Below are 23,752 nucleotides of genomic sequence, written 5' to 3' on the forward strand. Positions count from 1 at the left end.
TCAGTGCAACAGTTTGATAGACCTAATTAGGCAATTTTTGCCTAATTAATTGCCAATTTTTGGCAATTAAATTGGCAATTAATTAGCTGACCTGACATAACCTGTCAGGCTACCTGACATATAACCTGTCAGGTTATGTAACCTGTCACATTACCTGACTGATAACCTGTCAGGTTGGCATAACCTGAGTTATGCAACATAGCATAATGTTCCAAAATAGCTGAGAATTGTTGTCACTAGGAAATATTTTTTGGGGGTAAGAATCAAGCTATATTGTATCTGAACTGTCACTATGAAGGTATGGTCTTTTAAAACTAAGAGCTGTTGTTTGATTGTTTTTTGGAAAATATACAAATGATATTTAATACTAGTCGCCAATTTTTCCTGAGTGAAAACGTTTTTTTTTATATACCGGGCTTATTACTGCTACTAGTGGCAACTAGTAGCAGTAATAAGTGAGGTATTCACTTATTACTGCTACGTAAATAACTCTGGGACTAAATAACTCTGAGCTTTTTTGTCAATGGATAATTGATCCAATGTGACCCAAACTGACAAATGAAGCTGTACGGTCATTAGCAATAATTTTAAATCAGAATTGTGTTCTGGTTGTGGTTAATTAGCAGTAAAAATTACAGCAGTAATTTTTACTGCTGTATAACTTTTCGTATCCTTTTTTCCTTATAGAACTATGCACTAGGATTTTTTTTTCTATCGCATTTTTCGCACAAATTATTGTTTGATGCACAGTCGCTCAAACATGTACCTAAGAACTGTCTCAGTGGATTCTTTGAGCACATTTATAATATCTTCCTCAAGTTTTGTAAACACCTACTTAACATAGGTGTTGGAAATGCTTATTTTACCATTCCACTGAGAAAGATAAGAACTTAGCCCAGTCGGTAGCATTATTAGTACAGAAGGAAGACGCAGTAAAGATGTAGCAGTAAAATAGGCCAAATATTGCAACTGAAAAAATTTGTGAAAAGAAAAATGTGTAGACGCAGTAAAGGTGTAGCAGTAAAATAGGCCAAATATTGCAACTGGAAAAATTTGTGAAAAGAAAAATGTGTAGACGCAGTAAAGGTGTAGCAGTAAAATAGGCTAAATATTGCAACTGAAAAAAATTGTGAAAAGAACAATGTGTAGACGCAGTAAAGGTGTAGCAGTAAAATAGGCCAAATATTGCAACTGAAAAAATTTGTGAAAAGAAAAATGTGTAGACGCAGTAAAGGTGCAGCAGTAAAATAGGCCAAATATTGCAACTGAAAAAAAATTGTGAAAAGAAAAATGTGTAGACGCAGTAAAGGTGTAGCAGTAAAATATGCCAAATATTGCAACTGAAAAAATTTGTGAAAAGAAAAATGTGTAGATGCAGTAAAGGTGTAGCAGTAAAATAGGCCAAATATTGCAACTGAAAAAATTTGTGAAAAGAAAAATGTGTAGACGCAGTAAAGGTGTAGCAGTAAAATAGGCCAAATATTGCAACTGAAAAAATTTGTGAAAAGAAAAATGTGTAGACGCAGTAAAGGTGTAACAGTAAAATGGGCCAAATATTGCAACTGAAAAAAATTGTGAAAAGAAAAATGTGTTTCAAAATGTAGATTAGATTGCTGGAAGCCACGGTTTTTACCTTGGCTAGAAACTAGGAAAAGCCCTAAAACACTGGCTACGTTCTACCTTTTTTGCTCCTAATAGTTCAATTATTTTGTACTTGATTTAACTTACACGATTATTGTCGGCCATCACATTAAAGTCTGTGGAAACCTGCAAATAATTGGTTGTAGGACTGCAGGTGAAAAGACCATCTCTTCTAAAAAAATTTTTCTTTGCAACTTGTGAATTGGTCTTGAAATTGCATGTAAAAAAAAACCCTTATTTGACATCGTTTGACAAAGTGCACATGAGGTAAACCCAATCTTTTTTCATTCTATGCTGTATCCAGGGGGGTTACACGATTTGACTCGTTAAACGTCATGAAAATGTATATAAACAAATTTGTATCTGTTTTGTAAAGTTTTTTCTTATAATTAAAAATAATTATTTGCAATTCTTCATCTATCTTTTATGTTGACCTGGAAATGGCACTTGCAATTTTGGAGTTTTGACGTTGCATTTCTTAGCAGCTCCTTGCATCTTATATTTATTTTATATTAATTCATTATTGGCTCACATCAGCTTAAAGCTGTTGAAGGGAAAAAATTATTCTGTCCTGTTTATATCTGGTAAAGTTCGCTTTAAGATTCTTAGGGAGGTTTTGAGGTTATTTCCTTTTAAGGGAGAGACTTCTATTTAGAATTGTCCATTGAATTTTCCATAGTGGTGAGACGCTCATGTCAGACTTTTTTCCTTTTTTTTTCTTTTTTTTCAACATGATACCGCCCATGAAAACCTTCTGGCCCTTCAATGAGGCCCTTCAATGAGTGGCCCTTCTGGCCACTTCAGCCAGGACTCTCCGAGATGCGGACACTGATTGTGGTATGACCTTTTCTACTCACTCTTACGACTTAAAGAGATGTGATCTAAATCATATAGAAAGTGTTGATGGTAGACAGCAGAACTGCTAGGCGACAACTCTATTTACTAACCACACTTGTGGGTGGCCAGTGTTGCACATGATTCAACTCTGCACAGCTTGAATCATGTGCCTTTTTTGCCAATGATCACCTTCAAAGGGGACTGGGAAAGGCAGCATTCAAGAGTAGGATGTCAAACACCAGTTTAAGGGTTTCCAGCATGGAGATTTAAGTGTCGAACCTTTTGTAGCTTCAACCCTTTACACTCCAGAAATGACACTAAAATAACATTTGGTACCATAATGCATCTTATGATAGTGTTGCCATGATGAAATTATAAAAGGTGCGTAAACATGAGTATTATTTTTAAAATGACCTTAAAAAATCCTCTACGATGTACTAATACCCTATTAGTGCTGGGAAAAAAAAAATCAAACAGTTCGTGGTAACGAACTGTAGTAAGGAGCGACCCGGCTCAATAGTAACCGAAACTCTAAAAAATGGAATTTTGATACCAATAGTTACAATAAAAGAATCGCATTTTAATGCTGATTTTAAATATATAAGTTTCATCAAGGTCAGTTATACCCATCAAAAGTTACGAGCCTGAGAAAATTTGCCTCATTTTAGAAAATAGGGGAAAACACCCCCTAAAAGTCATACAATCTTAACGAAAATCACACCATTAGATTCAGCGTATCAGAGAACCTTATCGTAGAGGTTCCAAGCTCCTATCTACAAAAATGTGGAATTTCGCATTTTTTGCCAGAAGACAGATCACGGATGCGTGTTAATTTGTTTTTTGTTTGTTTTTTCCCAGGGGTGATCGTATCGACTGAGTGGTCCTAGACTGTCGCGAGAGGGCTCATTCTAACGGAAACTAAAAGTTTTAGTGTCCTTTTTAAGTGACCAAAAAATTGAAGGGCACCTAGGCCCCCTCCCACGCTCATTTTTTCCCAAAAGTCACCGAATCAAAATTATGAGATAGCCATTTTATTCACCATAATCGAAAAACCTAATGACCATGTCTTTAGGGACGAATTACTCCCCCGCAGTCCCCGTGGGAGGGGCTGCAAGTTACAAACTTTGACCTGTGTTTACATATAGTAATGGTTATTGGGAAGTGTACAGACGTTTTCAGGGGTATTTTTTTTGTTAAGGGGGAGATTTGAGGGGAGGTTACGTGGGAGGATATTTCCATGGAGAAATTTGTCATTGGGGAAAATAATTTCAATGAAGAGGGCGCAGGATTTTCTAGCATTATTTGAAAAAACAATGAAAAAATAAGTATGAGAAGTTTTTTCTACTGAAAGTAAGGAGCAGCATTAATACTTAAAACAAAACAAAAATTATTACGCATATGAGGGGCTTACCTCCTCGTTATACCTCACTCTTTACGCTAAAGTATTTTTAGTAATTTCAACTATTTATTCTACGGCCTTTGTGATTCAGAGCTCATTCTTAAGGAATTGGGACAAAATTTAAGCTTAAGGGTAAAGAGTGAAGTATCGACGAGGGTTGAACCCCTTCATATACGCAATACAAACATACGAATATAGAGGTTCGTTACGTAAATTAATTTGTAAGTTACGTATATTTTTTACCAGTGAAAACGTTTGTAAAAAATTAAAGTTGTAGTTGCTCTTTTAAGTAATCAAAAAATTGGAGGGCAACTAGGCCTCCTCCCTCGCTCCTTTTTCTCAAAATCTTCCGATTAATTGCAATTAATTAATATGCAAATTTTGTTTTAATTATTTATGTGCGGAGAGCCAAGATCAAAACATGCATTAATTCAAAAACGTCCAGAAACTAAATAAAAAAAACAAGCTTTTTTTAAATGAAAGTAAGGAGCAACATTAAAACTTAAAACGAACAGAAATTACTCCGTGTATGAAAGGGGCTTTTCCTCCTCAACGCCCCGCTCTTTACGCTAAAGTTTCTTACTGTTTTAAAAATAGAGTTAATAGAAAGAGTCAAACTTTAGCGTAAAGAGCGAGGCGTTGAGGAGGAAAAGCCCCTTTCATATACGGAGTATTTCTGTTCGTTTTAAGTTTTAATGTTGCTCCTTACTTTCATTTAAAAAAACTTGTTTTTTTTTCATGTAATAAAAAAGAAAAGGAGACTTAACAGTAATTGCGAATTTGAATTAGAGCAATTTTGTGATGTCATCAAATTTAAGTAATTTTGCTAATTTACAAACATATGGGATAGAAGGATAAATTGTTATTTTTTAGAGGGGGTGTGGAAGGAATTTTTTCGCGTTGAAGCAGTATAACATAAAAACAACAACACTTAGATATGAATTAACCCATGAATAAAGACCATTTCGTTCGAGTCAGCTCTTATCACTTCCGACAGATTGGACTGAATTACTTTTTCTAGTTATTTGATTGGTTTGAGGAAAATTGAGTTCAACAGGATTGATTTACATGAAGGATTGAGCTAAACGACGGTTGAATTTCAAGGGGGTGAGGTAAATGAGCGCTGAGTTGCCCAAGGTCTGAGGGTTATATGAGGGTCGTGTTAAATAGTGTTTAGTTGTACGAATGTTGAGTTTAATGGGGGGTTCAGTTCTTTTAGAATTAAATAAGAAGAACAAGTTTTTTTTAACTGAAAGTAAGGAGCGACATTAAAACTTAAAACGAAAAAGAAATTACCCCGTATAGCAAAGGGGCTGCTCCTTCTTCAACGCCCTGCTCTTTACGCTAAAGTTTGACTCTTTCTCTCAACTCTACTTTTTGAAAACAGTAAAAACTTTAGCGTAAAAAGCAGAGCGTTGAAGAAGGAGCAGCCCTTTCATATACGGGGTAATTTCTGTTCGTTTTAAGTTTTAATGTCGCTCCTTACTTTCAGTTACAAAAACTTGTTTTTTTTATTTAATTTCTGAACGTTTTTTAGTTAATCCATGTTTTGATTTCGGGTCTCCGCAGATGAATAATTAAAGCGAAATTTGCATATTTATTTATTTGGCTAAATGGCTTTCCCATAGTTTTGATAGAATGATTTTGCGAAAAAAGGAGGGGAAGGAGGCCCAGTTGCTCTCCAATTTTTTGGGTACTTAAAAAGGCAACTAGAACTTTTAGTTTTTACGAACGTTTTCATTAGTAAAAGATATACGTAACTTACAAATTAGCTTACGTAACAAACTTCTATGTTCGTATGTTTTTATTACGTATATGAGAAGGTTCGCCCACTCGTCAATACCTCGTCAATAACTCTTTGCATTAAAGTTTAAATTTTGTCCCCTGAATCACAAAGGCCTTAGAATAAATAGTTGAAATTACTAAAAATCCTTTAGCGTAAAGAGTGAGGTATTAGGAGGAGGTGAACCCCTTATATGGGTAATATTTTCTGTTCGTTTTAAGTTTTAATGCTACTCAACACTTCCAGCTGAAAAAAACTTTTTCATATTTATTTTCTCATTGTTTTTTTTTATTAAATAATGCTAGAAAATGCTGCACCCCCTTTATGGAAATCTTCTTCCCCCATGACAAATTCCTCCATGGAAAATTTCCCCCACATAGCCTCCTCTTCTCAACCCCCCTCCCCCTCCCAACCAAAAATCCCCCTGAAAACGTGTCTACATTTCCCAATAACCATTAATATATGCAAACACTGGTCAAAATTTGCAACTTGCAGCCCCTTCCACGGGGACTGTGGGGGAGTAATTCGTCCCCGAAGACATAGTTATAAAGATTTTCGACTATGCTTAATAAAATGGCTATCTCAGAATTTTGATCCGACTACTTTGGGAAAAAATGAGGGTGGGAGGGGGCCTAGGTGCCCTCCGATTTTTTTGGTCACTTAAAAAGGGCACTAGAACTTTTCATTTCCGTTCGAATGAGCCCTCTCGCAAAATTCTAGGACCACTGGGTCGATACGATCACCCCTGGGAAAAAGAAAAAAAAAAAAAAAAAAACAAATAAACACGCATCCGTGATTTGTCTTCTGGCAAAAAATACAAAATTCCACATTTTTGTAGATAGGATCTTGGAACTTGTACAATAGGGTTCTCTGATATGCTGAATCTGATGGTGCGATTTTCATTAAGATTATATGACTTTTAGGGGGTGTTTCACCCTATTTTCTAAAATAGGGCAGATTTTCTCAGGCTCGTAACTTTTGATGGGTAAGTCTAAACTTGATGAAACTTATATATTTAAAATCAGCATTAAAATGCGATTCTTTTGATGTAACTATTGGTATCAAAATTCCGTTTTTTTAGAGTTTTGGTTACTATTGAGCCGAGTCACTCCTTACTATAGTTCGTTATCACGAACTGTTTGATTCAGTAAAACGAAGGTTAAGTTGCACAGGAGTTGAGTTGAATGGGGTTAAGTTAAATGGAGTGGAATCACACTGGGGTTCAGTTAAAGTGTAGTTTGGATGCACGAAGGCTGAGTTAAACAGTTTCAGTTGCACAGGAGCCGTTTTCAAGTTTTGATGGACTGTGTCTTGAGGATCACATTTGATAAAAAAAATCCTTTGTATGTGTGTGTTTTCTTTTTCAGGTTTCGACACTCTTCTTTGTCTATCCACTCTTCTTCTACTCTTCTTCTGTTCTACTTTGTTCTCGTTCTCCTGTTCTAGTAAAGTCGTAAGATATATCGAGATCTAATTTTCTATTAAATTGCACAATGAGATTGTTGATCTCTTGGAGAAATTTAGGAAATAACTAGGAGAGACAAGACATAAATGAAACAAGATAATGAAGCTATAGAAATAGTGTCTTTTCCTTAACGGATTCTGCTGCACATTAAGAAAGTGTTTTAATTGTTAATAAGTCACAAAAACATCAAATTCATGAAGAAAAATCATAACAAACCATAAACCAAACCATTTGAGTCACGTAATTAAAAAAATGCGTGGTCCAAACACGAAAAGAATGTACCAAGAAACACAAAATATCAAATGAGAGAAATGTTTGGAATATATGATAAAAATATATAAAGTATATAATATAAAATATATAAAGTATATAATATAAAATATATAATATATAGTTAGTCAGTATTGCGTTAACAGGGACTTGGTATGGCCAATTCCATTTCCAGTGACTAATTTGTAGTATAGATTGTTACGACTCGTTTATACTTCTCATAATTTTCCTATTCCTGTATTTTTTATGTTATTTATTCCCCCCCCCCCCCCCAAAAAAAAAAGAAATTGTTTTAATTTGTATTTAATCCTTAGAAGTTGAATTCTCCTAGCTTATGGGGGAAAGAAACTGACATTGAGAGCCTTAATTACTTACAATTAGTGAAACGAAAAGTTAAGTTATTAACAAAATTATTTTTTTTAGTTAAAAGATTGGAATTTGAGAAGAAGCGAAAAGCCCATTATAATGAATATACTGCTGTGAAATTAGCGAAACAACTTCTTATGGATGAAGAAGATGAAGACGACGGTGCTGAAAATGGTAAAATGGATGCAAACAAAATGGAAACTGAAGGTGATGATACACGCATGGAAGTGAATACTGTTGATTAAATGAAGTTATAGAAAATTTATAGTTTATGAAATTTTAAGTTTGTATTTTGAATGCCTGCTCCTCCCCTATTGAGGTTTTGACTGGATGGGGTTAATTTTGTCAAGCAAAAACAATTAACCAATGCTGCTCTAAGAGTTAAAATGCTTTCCTCAAAAGGGTACAGTAGGGATATTTGTATACAAAATTTTCAAACCAGTCTATGTTTTAGATGTTAAGACAACCTTAATCATTATAAGTTAGTAAACAACAATATGCCTACTTCTACAATATTTCATTTTAGATCTAAATAAAGTTAGATTTCTAATGAAAAAATTAAAAAAAAGTAAATCAAGTTTCTATTGAATATCACTTCGTTTTCTTGGCGGTACTGTCAGTGGCTCTAATAATTACCTGCACTTAAATAGTATGTAATTTATATTGATATGTTGTAATTTAATTTATATTGTAATTTAAATAGTATGTAATTTTTAAATATCTAATATTTAAAATTTTAAATAATGTCTATAAATCTAAAAAAATTACTATTTAACTAATATTTTACCTGCACTTAAATAGGAAGCTAATTTTTTTTGTTTTGTTTTTTTAAACACATTTTGTCTGCAGGATAGATAGCTTTTTCCACTTCAACGCAAAATAAAAGTGAACTGAATGCTCGCCACAATAAGCCTATCTTTTTCTTCGGGCGAAGGGAAATCTGGAAGCCGAAACCAAATTTGAGCCACAATTATAAGATAACAAGCATTGCGGTTTTTTTCAGTACAACGATTTTTTCTTTATTTCTTTTTCTTTGCATTTATGTGGAAGTTGAAGGCCATGTGTCTTAGCTTCAGGAATATTCCAGAAGCTGTTAAGATACGCTATTCTTGTTTTTTTTTTGTGTAAAAATTGTATGACTTTGCAAACAGATTACTCATTTAACAACTTATTTAGAAATGAAAAATTTAATAAAAACACTATTTCTTTAGCGGGCGAAAAGAAATCCAAATGCGTAGGTAAATTTCACTCCTGTCAGAACTTCGCCAAGCATTCATTCAAAATTAATTCATGATTAGATAGTGGCATTTATGGTAATTTTTCGTGTCAGCCATTTTATTTCCCTTTTTAAAGGCTTAGTGACTGTTCTCGGTCGTTTATCTTGGCAATATTCTATAAACTATTAAAGAGAACTTATTTTTTCATGTTATTTGGGATAAAACACAAAAAAAATGGGCTATAGACACAGTAGTTTTAGCGGCCTAGACCCTCTGGACTTACCATGTGTTGCAGACAAGTGTAAATTCGAATAGAAAATCATTAGTATTGTACATTAGCTTATGATTAGTGTATTCATCTCTGAGTTGTAAGGATCACGTTGTTTATCCACCTCTTAGTAGTAAGGATCACAAAATGGGAAATTGGAATATTTTCTAACAAAATTTCACTATTCTCCCATAATTCGATAAATGAAAAACAAACTATGTAAAAATAGTCTTGGTGATCCTCATCGAGAGGGGGGGGGGATTTCAAGAGGTGCATTTTAACTCATATTTGTGAACCATCAGCTTTGGCCTTGGCATAAATTAAAACCAAATGAACAAAAGGACATATCTGAAGTTTTTAGCGATACAAATGAAGGTTGTTTACTAATTGATTTGAAGTTAAGTATTGCAGTCTAAATACTTATTATTGGTTTCATTTCTTTTCTGAAATTTGAAACAAAATTGCGCTACGAAAATTATTCTGTTGCATGCAGAAAATTTGTTGCTTATCCAATAGAAAGGGCGCGTCTGAATTTTCCAACTTTCTAAAGCTTTTGATAATTTGTGTTTATAAATCTATTTTACCATGGAGAAACTGATCCTATTTTCTAACAATATTTCACTATTCTCCCATAATTCGATAAATACTGATGTGGCAGTTTTGATTATTTCCTATGGAAAACTGTGGCTTTTGATAATTGGCTATGGTGCATTTTGCAATTAGTCTAGGTTGTTGTCAGTATTTCTAGTCAAAATGGCTATAAAACGATTCCAGAATAAAGACTCCTAAGTATCTCCAAAGATATACCTCTAAGCGAGAAATATTTTGCAGTGGTGGAGGGTGGTAACCTGACTTCGTCACATCTCCCCACTTCTAACGAGTAGTCAAACGAGGGCTGACTTTTGCTGTCACCCGCTCTCTGGGAAAAAGTAGGTCACAACAAAGTGCATTCATTAGAAATCTGCCAAAATGAAGAAGTTTATGGCAAAATGTATTAGAATTTGACCAAGAGTTCTTCATTCTGTGCAGCATTACCCAAAATGAATGTTATTGCCCAAAAATTGATATTTAAGCAGCAGTCGGGTACTTTTCGAACCAAATTGTAAGAGGTAGGCTCGAAAATCTTCAGAATGTGCTGAATTTACAGAACGAATCAAACAGAATGTTTCATTTGCTGATATTGAACATAAAAAAGTCGTGTTTTTATTTTAAGAATTCACAATGACTGAATCAATACGCTTCGACTATAAAGTTGACGACAATTCTTAACCTTTAGTTTTGCTTTTTAATGCCGAAAACTCGGTTTATTTGTATTTTCTGGTTACTTTGTTGCCAGAATTATTGTTATTCTAGGTTTGCCTTCTCTAGTGGGAATCGCCTTCACCCAATAATTAGGAATTATCTTTTTTTTCTAATATAACCTATTTATGATTTACCAGTTGACGAAATTAACAATCCTGTTGTACTTTTTTTTAGTATTGTACTTTTTTAAGTATTTGACCAACTAGTATTGCTGGAATTAACTGTGACTTAGTTAAGAATGATGCATCAAGTGTACCCTACACTAGCTGTGCTTTTGCCAATAATGACCTGAATCGAAAATTCTGACAATCGACAGAAAAACTGTGTGGATTCTGAAAAGTACCAAGATTATTAGTTTCATTGAAGAAATTGATAAAAATGACAAATTTGCCCCACTAGAGCTTTACAAATACATAATGAGAATCAATATTCAACTCAATCTCTCATTGAAATTTTAAAGCATTGTGAGAGTATATAAATTGTTATTTTATGTTTGATCTGTTATTTTTTTTCATAAACTGGGGGAAATTTGGATATTGACCTGTCAATGATGCTGCCAGCAGAATTAGACCTTGCATCTACAGAGGTAATAAATATACACAGAAACTCAGAAGGGTAATTTTACCATTAATCGCTTTTTCTTTCCGTTTTTTTTTTTTTTTTTTTTTTTTTTTTTTTTGCATTCTCTGATATCTCATATATTGGATAATTCCTGCTGTTTTTTAGCTATAACGCAACTGTCTACTTTCATTTGAAAATATCTGTTATTTTTATCCAATTTTTGTTACTTTTAAGATAAATATCAGCCTTTTTTCAGATATTTAATTCAACTTTGCGATTTATTCTTTAATTTAAAGTGAAATGAATTTTTCTAGTTTAAAAATTTTCTTTCTTTTTTTTTCTTTTTTTTTGTTCTTTTCTACGCTTCATGCGTGATCGTTGCGGTTTTTTTTCAGAATTCGTTCTTTTTCTCTTAGCACAAGTAATAACACCTTTGGATGCATATTTTTAATATTCTAAACTTAATCTGCAATTTGTCTATGTTGACAACTTTACCTATAACCTTATTAAATTTTAGTGTTTGGAATTATCACAAGACTGATATTCTCTTTATTTATTATTGTTTCTGAACTTCCATGTCTAGAGTTTCTATTTTCAGTATTACGGTAACGTCTTTACTTTAAGTTCCTACCCACAAACTATTTGATTAAGCTAATCGCTATGTAATTGAAGATGGACAAATTGACTAGTATAACTGTAGAAGGCACTATATAGCATCATTAGCAATACCGTGGCTGTAGCTAGGGGCAAATTTGATAAAAACTAGCCTTTAAGTTCATAATTTTCTACCCATATTATGTTCAGTGTTTTGCAGCATAATTGTCCAGGTATTTACTTTTAGCTGTGATACAAGTTTGATATTGTGTAAAATTTATGTTTTATGTATTTAAAGCTTAGTGTAATTTTAGTTTATTCTATCATTCTTATTAGTCTATTAGTTATTCTATTCTTATTCTATTATTCTTATTCTATTAGTCTATCATCATTCTTATTCTATGCTTTTTATTAATTCAGTATCTGAATCTAGAACCACTGAGAAGATGAGGGACTACTTTTCAGAATCTTGTGACGTTTCTTTCTTTATGCTTGCTTATTGTTTCATAGAAAAAGCTTTAGCACCAATTCAAAAAGACGCGGCTATTTATCTATCGAAAGATAAAGAATAAACTGACTGGCTTACCTAAACACAGTACAGATGGTAAGCATTGAAATTAGGATTATACGAAAGTAGTCTCTTTGTTGTTTTGGTGAAACTCATGTCTTCTTTATTATTGTAAGATGTTTATTCGGGATTTTCTGTATTATGTAATAAAAGTTAAATATGTCTTATCTTTTATCTATTAGAGAGTTACAGCTGTTCACTACGTTACTTATCCTTGCCATTTTTCAGCCAGCAAGATTAATCGTAGGAAATATCCAGTTCCTTATGTATCAAATGGCCTTTTGCACAAAAGTAATATTGAAGTAATAGTAATATTTCACAATCATCCTGCCCTCATCAAAGAGATACCATAAAGCCTTTTAAAGATTTTAAATAGTAAGACAGAACTTGCTGACGATGTGAGGTTTTATGAACTGCCGATATAACTTCACCTCCTCCCTTCCATTACAGAATTGGCACACCCCCCCCCCCTAGACAAGATGTTGCCTACGCCCATGGCAAGCGAGTGATCTTCTGATGAGCCCTATCGGAAGATGATCACTTGAGAATATATCATTATTATTTGAGGTATTTTACTTTTAAGTTTATGATGGCTTACATCTACTAATGACAGTGCTGCGTGTCTAGGGACCATTCGTTTTGGTTGTAACATGTCCTAGGGGATTGGATGGCTGAGTAGGGTTAATGCCTCATTAAGGTGCTTATTTGTCTTTGCTACTAAAGTAGGAAAACGGGTTTTATGGCACTTACCTGTCGGCCAAGTACCATGTAGCGATCGCAATCTCTGTCTGTCGGTCCTGGTTTCGCTAGTTCGGGCACTTTCAGATAAGCTAGGACGATGAAAGTTGGCAGGCGTATCAGGGACCGGACGAGATTAAATTAGAAATATTCATTTCCCCTACTGAACCTTTCGGGGGGGGGTGAAGGGACGGTTAATTCGAAAAAAAATCATTTTAAAAATGTCTCCTTGCATGATTGCATAGCGCAGTTGATATGGTCATGGTATTCTACTGTGAAGGTCGTAGGTTCAATTCTGACAGAGGCAATTTTTATAAGTTATTTTCTTGCTTTGCCATTTACAGTATTAATTTTTAATTTCGCAACCATTTTCAAAATGTATGGCCTTGACTAACACTTGTATCAAAAATATCAGATTGGATCACGATTTATGGTGATTAAACCTGGTACTTGCTATAGTATGGGCAGCAAGTGTAGGAGGAGCTACATCAAGCGGTGAATTTAAAGTGATCAAAAATTATAGAAAAAGCAATTAAGCTTCAGAAGCAGAAATAATGCGCAGTGGTGCTTATCATGGTAGCCTCCAAAAAAAAATATCACTGTTACAACATTGCGAAATGTTGGCTCTTCTGACTTCCTCATAAGTGCCATATGAGTTCTTGGCTTTTTTTTCTTTTTTTTTTCTCCGGTTAATTACCTTTAAGACGTTACTGAGATATTCATCGGATTGAATCATAAGCAAAAAAGCCGAACTGTGCTCAGATGATCAACAACTGCTGGTAAATTAAGTTTTAGGTCTTGAACCACTGAAAACTTACCCTTCTAGCCGCTCAATGGACCTAAATCTACAAAAAGGGTAGAACATGTCGATGTTTTGAATAAATATGACATTTTTCTGTCACCTCTCTCCCTCTCTTCGAAAGTTTGTTGCATCATTGCCCCACTCCTAAGAAAATGTGTTGGGGTTGTTCATTTGCCAAAAGACCTTTTGTCTTTTTTAAGTATTTTTTTGTCATATGGCCTCTGTTCGTATTATAAAATATTTGAAATGCTTTTTGCATATCTACGGGGAATTTAGAAAAAAAATGGAGATTTTGATAGATTTATCGCCAAATTTGGAATCCCCTGAGATACCCTCCCTTCCTCTCCCCCCTTTAGAAGTGAATAACTTAGAGTTTCCATGGACGGTAAGAAACTATAGCACACATTTGGAAGGGCCACACTCCTCCCATGTCATAGGATTTTTTTCTCAGTTTCGTCTTTGTCACCTTAAAATAATAGTTTTAATTCTTAGTCCTTTTCTTGCTACTTTTTCTCAATGCTTCACTTTTCCTGTGGGATTTTTTGTTCCCGTGGACTACTAAAGATTGACCTTGAAAATTGTTCGTCAAGGTAGGTAAGGAGCCTTAGACTATGTCTCAAAAGATTATAAGTAGAGTTGTAATCATGAGGTATATATTACGACGATGGGTAGTGTTTGTTTCTTTATAGACATTTTTTTAGCAGCTATTTCATGTGGTTTTTGGGATAGGTCTTTCAGCGCTTAGTTTTGCTTTTTTTTGAACTTCTAGTTCCCACTGCCTCCTAACTGGTAACAAAAAACCTTTTTAAAGCGTATGAAATTCAAAAGTACCATTTTCTTTTTTTAAACGAAAAATGAGCAATGCGAAATCTGAAAATAAAAATTAGTCCGTAGGAGTCATATATAAAACGAAATGACAGCTCATGAATAAGGAAACTGGTATATACATAGACAGGTGTATCATTCAAAGATAGGACCTCTGCTAAATTGGGGCCGGTCCATATTTTTTATTATTATAATTTCATTTTTGCCGCATACGCTTATAGCAACAGCATATTGCGCTGTTTTTCCCTGTACGTTTTAGTTGCATGGTCCTCGTATCAGGAACCACTTTTTGTCAGGGTTAATATACATTATAACATCCAACTATACCACCTTTGTTATAATTTTCACCTGCTTCCAGGATATTTTCCGCGAATAGTTATATTGAGATATACACTTGTCTCTTGCGCTCTGCGTAAATTTTACAAATAATCATATATAACACCTATTACTTGGGTTACAGATGATAACACAGCAGTGCTGATCGTTCCGTAAAAAATAGTACTGTCTAGTCCTTGATTCCCACTGCTGCGTCAATCCCGAATCGATTTTTTTCTGGCGGAACAGACGCACGGCAGAATCGGATGCAAGTTCACAAAGAAATGCAGACTTTTGCGTCGCTACAACAAACTCTAGTAGAATTCCAATCAGCCAAAATTAGTTTTTCAATCAGATCCATGACTTTGATTATGATTTTTTTTATCAGAACAACGCTTGCGATTTGTCGTATGAGTTGAAATTACTCAAGGCATCCGAAATTGCAGCAAAAAAGATGGTTTTGCGTCGTTTGTCGCACGATTTGTGTCATTTGTCGTATGTTGCAGGATTTTGTGCGACATCGCATCAGTGGGAACCAGGGGTAGAAGTTAATCTAGCTGGACATAAGCATGTGTATTTCGACTATGGTTTTATAGTACGGGGAAGAAAGTATTTGATACAGGTGCCTTATCGCCCTATCTTACAATGTTAAAAAGGTTGGGGTGTCCAGGTACTTTTAGAGTATAAATGATGACTTTAATGCGTAGTACTGGAGGCCTGAGAAATAGGTTAGACGAATATAACTACGAAATTGATTGGCACCATAGAAATAATTCAGTTGAATATCTGTGTTTCAAATATTTTGTCTGTGTTATCAATACGACCACAGATACTATGGGTATGCGTAGAGACTTAATTGGTAATTTCTGATCACGCAGCAAGGATGATTAGTAGTTCTCTTCGGTTTGATAAGACAAGTCGAGAATCAAAGTCCTTTAATATGAGAAAAATTAACTACTACTACTGGCAACCCACTGCAGCACCAAGCGGCTGAGGCCAACACAATTACACACGCTCCTCCTCTATCCCAATCTATTTAAAGCCTCCCTCTTCACAACCTCCCAGGAAACTCCCCTTTCCTTTAAGTATTTCTTTACGACAGCTTTCCACCTTCCACTAAACGAGGATGACCGGCTTCCCGTTTAGCTCTACACGATTGGCCAAGAAGGACAATCTGTCATCCACAGAACCTACTCTTTCCAATTTAACCTTCCTCTCATTATATCCTTAAAAAGGGGGTTTGAACCATATTTTTAGTACAACCTACTGTTTGAAATACGGCTTCTCAACCGGGTACCCGTAACAATCCCAAAGCAATTTCTCTTGAAAACATCTAGCAAATCTTCATTCACTTTTCGGAGCACCCATGCTTCAGAGCCATATTTGACCACTGTCATTACTGTAGTTTCTAATATTCTAATCTTGGTTTGCAGACTTGTTTTTCTATTGTTCCAAACTTTTTTTAATTGTGAAAAAGCACCCTGGGCTTTAGCCGTTCTACTTGTAACGTCTTCTCTGCTTCAACCGTCTTTAACAATATTAATACTAAAGTAAGTGAAGCTAACCATCTGATTTTGTTACCAACGTCACATCTTCACTTATTTCTAGCCTTTGTGATTTAGTCTTCTTAAAGTTAATTTTAAAGTCATTCTAGTACCCTGAAGTTGCAAAACCCCAAAAAGTCCATTTATTTTACTCACACTTTCAGCATAATCTGATAACCATCAGCATAATCTGAGTCCAGGAGAATTTTTCCTCACGCTTTCATTCTGTTGTTTCCCATTGCCTCTTCTGTGCTTCTTAAGACAATGTCCATTAAAATGATCCAGATAAGGCGGGATAAAGCCCAATCCTGTTTAACTCCTGGTTTAATGCAAAACCAGCTGCTAGCCTCATTTCCTACCTTAACTGCAGCAGTATATTTCTTGTAAATAGCACGTATCACTTTATTGTATTTATCTAATACACCATATAAGGATAAGACCTTTGCTAAAGCTCTTCAATCAACTGAATCGAATGCTTGTTCATAATCTATAAAACTGACGATCAAAGATGTTTGACAACTCAGACACTTCTCAATTATTAATCTGAGAGGGAACATGCGGTCAACCAACCCTCTACCTTTTCTAAAACCTTACTATTCTTCACTTAAAACTTTGCGTACATGATCTCTCAGTCTAAAGTATCATGTTACTAAGTAAGTTGCTGCCTGTAGAGACCATTACTGCTTCGATCAATTAACGGCATCTATGTTATTTTTAACTTCCAAATTGAACAATAATAGATGCCCACCTAATTCCTTCGAAATTGAAATAGTTTCTGCATGGGAAATCAAGCGTTAGGCTAATCTCAGCCTAAACGGTAAAAACTAAACGGTATTTGGCTAGGTTTCACTCTATTCTTATTCAAAGGACAAATAGAGTAAATTTACTGTATAAGGAATTTTCTCTATCCTAGAAATTAGCTAATTAGGAAAATTTCAGGAACATGTAGCCTAAATTGTGTCCTGGGAAGGGGATTTTGATATACCTACCTCCATCCATTGATACAATGAAGACTGTATAGATTCTTTATTCTTGATTGTACTTACTTTTCAGTTTACTCATGTGCACCCCTCCCTACCTTCATGCAATGAACACTGGAAAAAATTCTTTATTCTTAATGTTACCTACATTAGCCTTTTTTTGTAGCCTGAATAACAATTTTTCTTTATCTGAAAATTTGTCTTGTTATTTATTCCAAAGTTGTATTTATGTTAAACGTAGTAGGATACTAATTGCAGCTGAAAACAACAGTCCTTGTAAAAGCTGATGAACTTTGTTTAAATGTTCTGTTATTGGGGGGAGGGGGATTCAAGGCTACTATAATGTATCTGTATTTTTCAATTTGAAGGTTGGAGCTAATTGAAGGTAAACTTCTAGACAACCTACTTTTTACTAGGCTATTTGGAAAGTTGTTTGGCTAGGAAACTGGAATTTTTAGGGTTGAGGACTAGGGATTAACATGGAAGTTTTTGCTGCTAGAGAATCAGCCATATCATTATATTTGATGCCTTTATGACTTGGAACATATTGAAAATAAACCTCATTGCCTTTGATCTTAAGATTAAGAAGCTGTCTTCTAATATTATATAAATCTTTGTCATTAGCAATTCTATTAATATTTTGGATCAATAGTAATGCTGATTTAGAGTCGGAGAGACTGAGTATATTTTTAGATTCCATGCTATAATTTACAAGTGCATCCAAGGCCAGGCAAATGGCAATTTAGCAGACAAGATAGAAGATCCCAAATAGCTCAAATAATTATAATTATGTTTTCAAAACTAAAAGCAGAGAAAAAGAAATTGAAAATAAAGGTGTGACTCTGTTTTTTCAAAATTCCAATTGGCATAGACCTGTCAAGTAGGTAATTTCTAAGAATTAGAAATAAGAAGAAAGTTAACATGGTAGCTTGGCAATAGCCTTTCTGGAGTAGAGCAAAAAACTTCTTTTTGGGAAAGATTACTTTTCTTATTAGGCTACTCCCTTTTCTAATTTATGTCACTTTTCTTATGGCCCTGGATCCTGGCAAAAAGGGAGAGAGAGGGGGGTGACCTGTCTCTCTCTCTTTCTTCTTATCCCTCCCAGACTTCTCATTCATTTTTTTTTATTTGACCTCCTTTGGGTCAAGTTGGACAAGCACCAGAATAAACAATAAAAGTATATATTTCATCTTGGCAATACTTGGGAAAAAGGGATATGGTATAGCCAGATCCCTCCCCTAGAATGTATTTGAATGATTTAGGCTTGAAAATTGAAAAAGACCAGTCTAAGGTGTGCTTTCTGTTTTAAACCCCATTCCCTAGGAAAAAGTACCTGAAAAGTTAAACTAGTGCACAACCATTGCACATCAGGTATTATGAAGAATGGCTGGTGGCTCTTTGTGAAGGGGGTGGGGGAGCCTGAAGTCTTCAAAATTAAATTTATTATTCATTCTTCATTAAATAGATTTATGCCCAGATTTTTCAACTCTCTGTATGCCTTGAAGTACATGGGTACTATGCCTATCTGGACAATAAACAAGGAAGAGGCAATTTGGCAAAGTAGACTCTATAGCAGATTTATCTGTTACAACACTAGATAAAGAAGATACAGGTTTACCTTGGGCCTTATAAGATAGAAACTCAGTCTTAGCAGCATTGACTTTCAGTCCTAGAAGCTTAAAAAGTGAAATCAAAGAATCAAGGTTTGCCAGTAAAGTAGAAAGAACCAGCATGATAAGCAGGACATCATCTGCGTAGCAAATCAATCTAAGATCACAATAAACTCCACCATTAATCGTCCTAGTCACAGTGGTCATAAAAATATTAAACATAATAGGACTTAAAATTTAACCTTGCCTGAGTCCTCTAATAAGGCGTATAGGCCCAGTTAAAAAATCCTTCTCGTGTTTGACTCTGACATTACTATGGCTATACCAATATGAATGCAACATAACTACAAGGGGCATAACTCCAAAATCTATAGGAGTCAGAAATACTAATGGAATACTAATTGGACTACTGAATTGAAAACTACTTGTACACTACATAAATATACAGGCTTTCTCAAATCCTCAGTTTCATTGTGGATATGCTTAAGCAAGCGATGAGCAAACGCACATTTCAAGTACTTGCAGAAACCAAACTGTCTATAATCTCGCACATGCTGACATATCAATTCAGCCAGGATAGGGCTGTTTAGAACCTTACTTAAGACACTAGAAAAAGCAATAGGGCGGCAACTTCTATAAAAAATAGCATTTTTTCCTTTTTCTAAAATATTCGTCACTGTGCAAGAATAAAATGGATTAGTCTATTGGCCTGTATTGATATGAATTTTATATAAAGATGTCAGATGCTCAATCAGTACTGCAATTGAATTTTGAAGGTGGTTGGGTGTGATACTGTCAAAACTTGGAGCTTTATGGCGCTTCAAAAGTCGTATTACATGCACAACATTGCTTTTAAAAATGAGAAACATGTTATGTTTCTACAATACAGGATCAAGCCAATTTTTTAATAATGCATCATTTCTGTACTTTTTCCCCATCTAGTTTGGACTTTTAAGAGCCTCAGCAGAGGCACGCTCAGATTTCCGAGCATTAAGGTCACTGACTCACTTGTTATATTCTTTTTTTGCCTTTCTGCGAGGTTGGAACCGATTACCAGATTTTGACTTATCACAGTCACGCCAAATGCGATAGCACATTTGTTAAAATCTTTTGGCTGCACTAGGATAAAGACTCTAACCAAACTTACAGGTTTTAACTTTAGCTACCAGAGCAGAGGCTTCCTCCCTAAACTCCCTAAACAATTTCAGCAGTATATATATCAAGACTAATGCTATTGCTTGCACCACGGAGTAACAGCTGGAACAGTACTTTAATTTTCGGTATCTCATCTATCCTTATGAAGAATCCTGTCAACTTTTTTCTACTCTGTCTTAAAGTAACACTGTGGGGACTTTGTCCTATTATTAGACAAATAGCTAATTTTAGATGACAAGCAGATATGATCATTGAATGTTTGCTCTGAATCCAGTGCAGCATCCAAAGCAAGAGTGAAGTTTGGGACAACATGATCTACATTGGATATGGTAATTGAGTTATTTATATATGTAAAACATTGATTGTTCTACAAAACACTGCAGCAATCGTTAGAAATGAGTGCAAGAGATCAGAAAGTTTTCCCTTCTTAGTTAGGTTGTATTGGAAACCTCCACACACTACATAACAAGTATTACCCAAATAAAGCAAAAGTCTACAAAGGCAACCGCATGCCTCTGCAAGACGATTTTCACTTTGTATAGAGTTGTGATTGGTAGAGAAATGAACATCGATGATGGTGAACAGGCTTGGTCTTTCAAATTGTGAAGCTGTGTAGAATTCAAATGATTCAAAATTCTTTAGATACAAATTCTTACCATAATAAATATGAGTTCCGCCACTGGGTCTGCCCGAGCTGCTCTGCTGTATAACCTCGAAATTTTAACATATTTACTTTGGAGACACTCATAAGGACCAAATTAATATGGAGTAAGCAAACGTTCTTAGACACATATTATGTCATACTTGTCACACAACTACTACTACTACTACTAATAACTCACTGCAGCACCAAGCCGCCTGAGGCCAACACAGCTACGCACGCTCCTCCTCCAACCTAATCTATTTAAAGCCTCCCTCTTTACACCCTCCCAGGAAGTTCCCATTTCCTTTAAATCCTTATTTATGACATCCTCCCAACCCAGACAAGGACGACCTGCTTTCCGTGTAGCTCCAGACGGTTGGCCAAAAAGGACAATCTTCGGTAATCTGTCATCCTTCATCCGTAGAACGTGGCCTAGCCATCTCAACCTTTCTTTCATTATAGCCCCAGAAAGCGGGATTGAACCACACTTTTCGTACAACCTACTGTTTGAAATACGGTCAGTCAGCCGGGTACCCAGAACAATCCGTAGGCAATTTCTCTGGAAAACATCTAGTAAATTTTCATCTGCTTTTCGGAGTGTCCATGCTTCAGAGCCATATTTGACCACTGTCATCACTGTAGCTTCCAATATTCTAATCTTGGTTTGTAGGCTTATCTTTCTATTCTTCCAAACTTTTTTTAACTGTGAAAAAACACCCTGAGCTTTAGCTATTCTACTTTTAACATCTTCACTGCTCCCACCATCTTTACTAATAATACTACCAAGGTAACTGAAGCTCCCAACCTGATCAATCTTTTCGTTACCTAAGGTCACCTGTTCATCTTCACTTATTCCTAACCTTAGTGACTTAGTCTTCTTAACATTAATTTTCAAGCCTATTTTAGCACCCTGAACTCGTAAAACCTCTAAAAATTCATTCATTTTGCTCACACTTTCATCTAATATGCTTAAATCATCAGCATAATCTAAGTCCAGGAGCGTTCTTCCTCCCCATTTGATTCCATGGTCTCCAATTGCCTTTCCTGTGCTCCTTAAGACGAAGTCCATCAAAATGATCCATATAAAGGGGGATAGAACACAACCCTGCTTAACTCCTGATTTAATACAAAACCAGTTGCTAACCTCATTTCCTACCTTAACCGCAGCAGTATTATTCTTGTACATAGCGCAAATCACTTTAATGTATTTTTCTGGTATACCATATAACGATAAGACCTTTGTTAACGCTGTTCTATCAACAGAATTGTCACACAAGTCCTGTATATATTCCAGCTTCATAGCATTATGTCCAAAAATGTTTTTGGAAAAGATAGAAATTTCTCTTCCTCACTTCAGTGAAGAAGTTCCTCAGTTCCTTCACTTCATTCCTAGCGTTCCTCACTTCAGGACATGAAAGACTAGAGGTGGTCCCTAAAGCATGTAATGACATCAAATAAAGAGTACATTTTCGATCATTGATTTGAAAAAGGTTTGTTTTCTTTCGTTTAACCGAACTTATATCAAAGAGAAATTGCGTTTAATAAGAAGTCAGACTTTCTCTTTTTTGCCATTACTATAATGTGCAAATTCCGTAGTCACCGCATTGTATTTTTTATTATTAACTTGTTTTTATGTGCATGCTTTTTCATAGTGTATTTGCACCATGCAAAGTTTGCTCTTTGAGTTTGACCAAGCCTTGGAGCTTCCGCTTTACGTTCTAATAAATAAAATAAATTATGACCAAGGTTTCCATTCTCTTTCAGTAATTCAAAATATTGCATCTGATTAAGGCATTTGAAAAAATAAATTCTACTTTTACCTCTGGGTAACCATTCTTACTTAAGATCTTACATGATGGAGCTTCCACAAACCTTATTCAGATGAACTAATTTATGAGAAAGTTACTAAAAAAAAACTTTTTCCATTAAAGATCTTCTCCAAACAAAATAGAGGGTTATATTAAACCAAAGAGGAGCAGAAATATAGTCAAATATCATTTCAAACATAATATGACAGTAAATAACTATCAATAAATAAATGAAACCCAAATCAAACAGAAATTAATACAAATGGGCAAGTAAAACTGAAAACGTAAAGGAACTACCACAAAGAGGAGAAGAGCTGAAATTTTTTCAGAATTCTACAAAAATAGGAAATACCACAAGTCAGTTTATTAAAAAGCTGTCCAAAAATATGTTCCATAAACTCAACAAGAGCTAAGAGCTCATATTGAACTTGTGACGAGGTCTCAAGAGCCGAGAGCTCATATGGTATGAGCTCTAACAATATTCTAAGAATCAACAGATTGATTTAAAAGAAAAATCAGAGGCTTAATGCCGTTAGGGATTTAAAATAAGAGCTGTGAGATACGAGGTCCTTCTAAATATCAAAATTCATTAAGATCTGATCACCCACTCGTAAATTAAAAATACATCTTTTTTTCAAAATTTTTCCTTTCCCTTCAGCCCCCCAGATGGTCGAATCGGCAAAAACGACTTTATCAAGTCAATTTATACAGGTCCCTGACAAACCTACCAATTTCCATCATCCTAGTACGTCCAGAAGTACCAAACTCGCCAAGGCACTGGACCTCCCTTAACTCCCCCGAAGGGAGCGGATCCAGCCCAGTTACGGCAGTCACGAATCTACGACATTTCCTTATTCCACTCAAGGAAATGTCATTTCTACTTTTAACATCTTCACTGCTTCCACCGTCTTTACTAATAGTGCTACCGGAGTAAGTGAGTTTGCCCACCTGATCAATTTTTCGTTACCCAATGACACCTTTTCACCTTCACTTATTCCTAGTCTCTTAGTCTTCTTAATAACCTCTAAATTTATTCAGTTTGCTCACACTTTCACCTAGGA

General features: G+C 35.0%; 2 protein-coding genes across 4 annotated transcripts in view; both read left to right on the forward strand.

Moving 5' to 3' along the window:
* The window catches only part of LOC136042122 (protein phosphatase inhibitor 2-like), a 32,146-nt gene extending 19,708 nt beyond the window's left edge, over nt 1-12,438 (forward strand). For both annotated transcript variants that reach the window (XM_065727025.1, XM_065727026.1), the window contains exon 4: nt 7,819-12,438. In XM_065727025.1, coding sequence (XP_065583097.1) covers nt 7,819-8,006 — 188 coding nt within the window. In that variant the 3' untranslated portion in view covers nt 8,007-12,438. The remainder of the gene's footprint in view (nt 1-7,818) is intronic.
* A 4,803-nt stretch (nt 12,439-17,241) lies between these two features.
* Nucleotides 17,242-23,752, forward strand: part of LOC136042129 (zinc finger protein 211-like) — a 37,702-nt gene continuing 31,191 nt past the window's right edge. The window contains exon 1 of one of the 2 annotated variants that reach the window (XM_065727040.1): nt 17,242-17,312. The gene's annotated coding sequence lies outside the window, so the exon portion shown is untranslated. Of the gene's footprint in view, nt 17,327-23,752 lie in introns of both variants that reach the window. The other variant, XM_065727039.1, reaches the window with a different exon arrangement.

This window comes from Artemia franciscana, unplaced genomic scaffold (genome assembly GCF_032884065.1).
Source record: "Artemia franciscana unplaced genomic scaffold, ASM3288406v1 PGA_scaffold_67, whole genome shotgun sequence".
NCBI lineage: Eukaryota > Metazoa > Arthropoda > Branchiopoda > Anostraca > Artemiidae > Artemia > Artemia franciscana.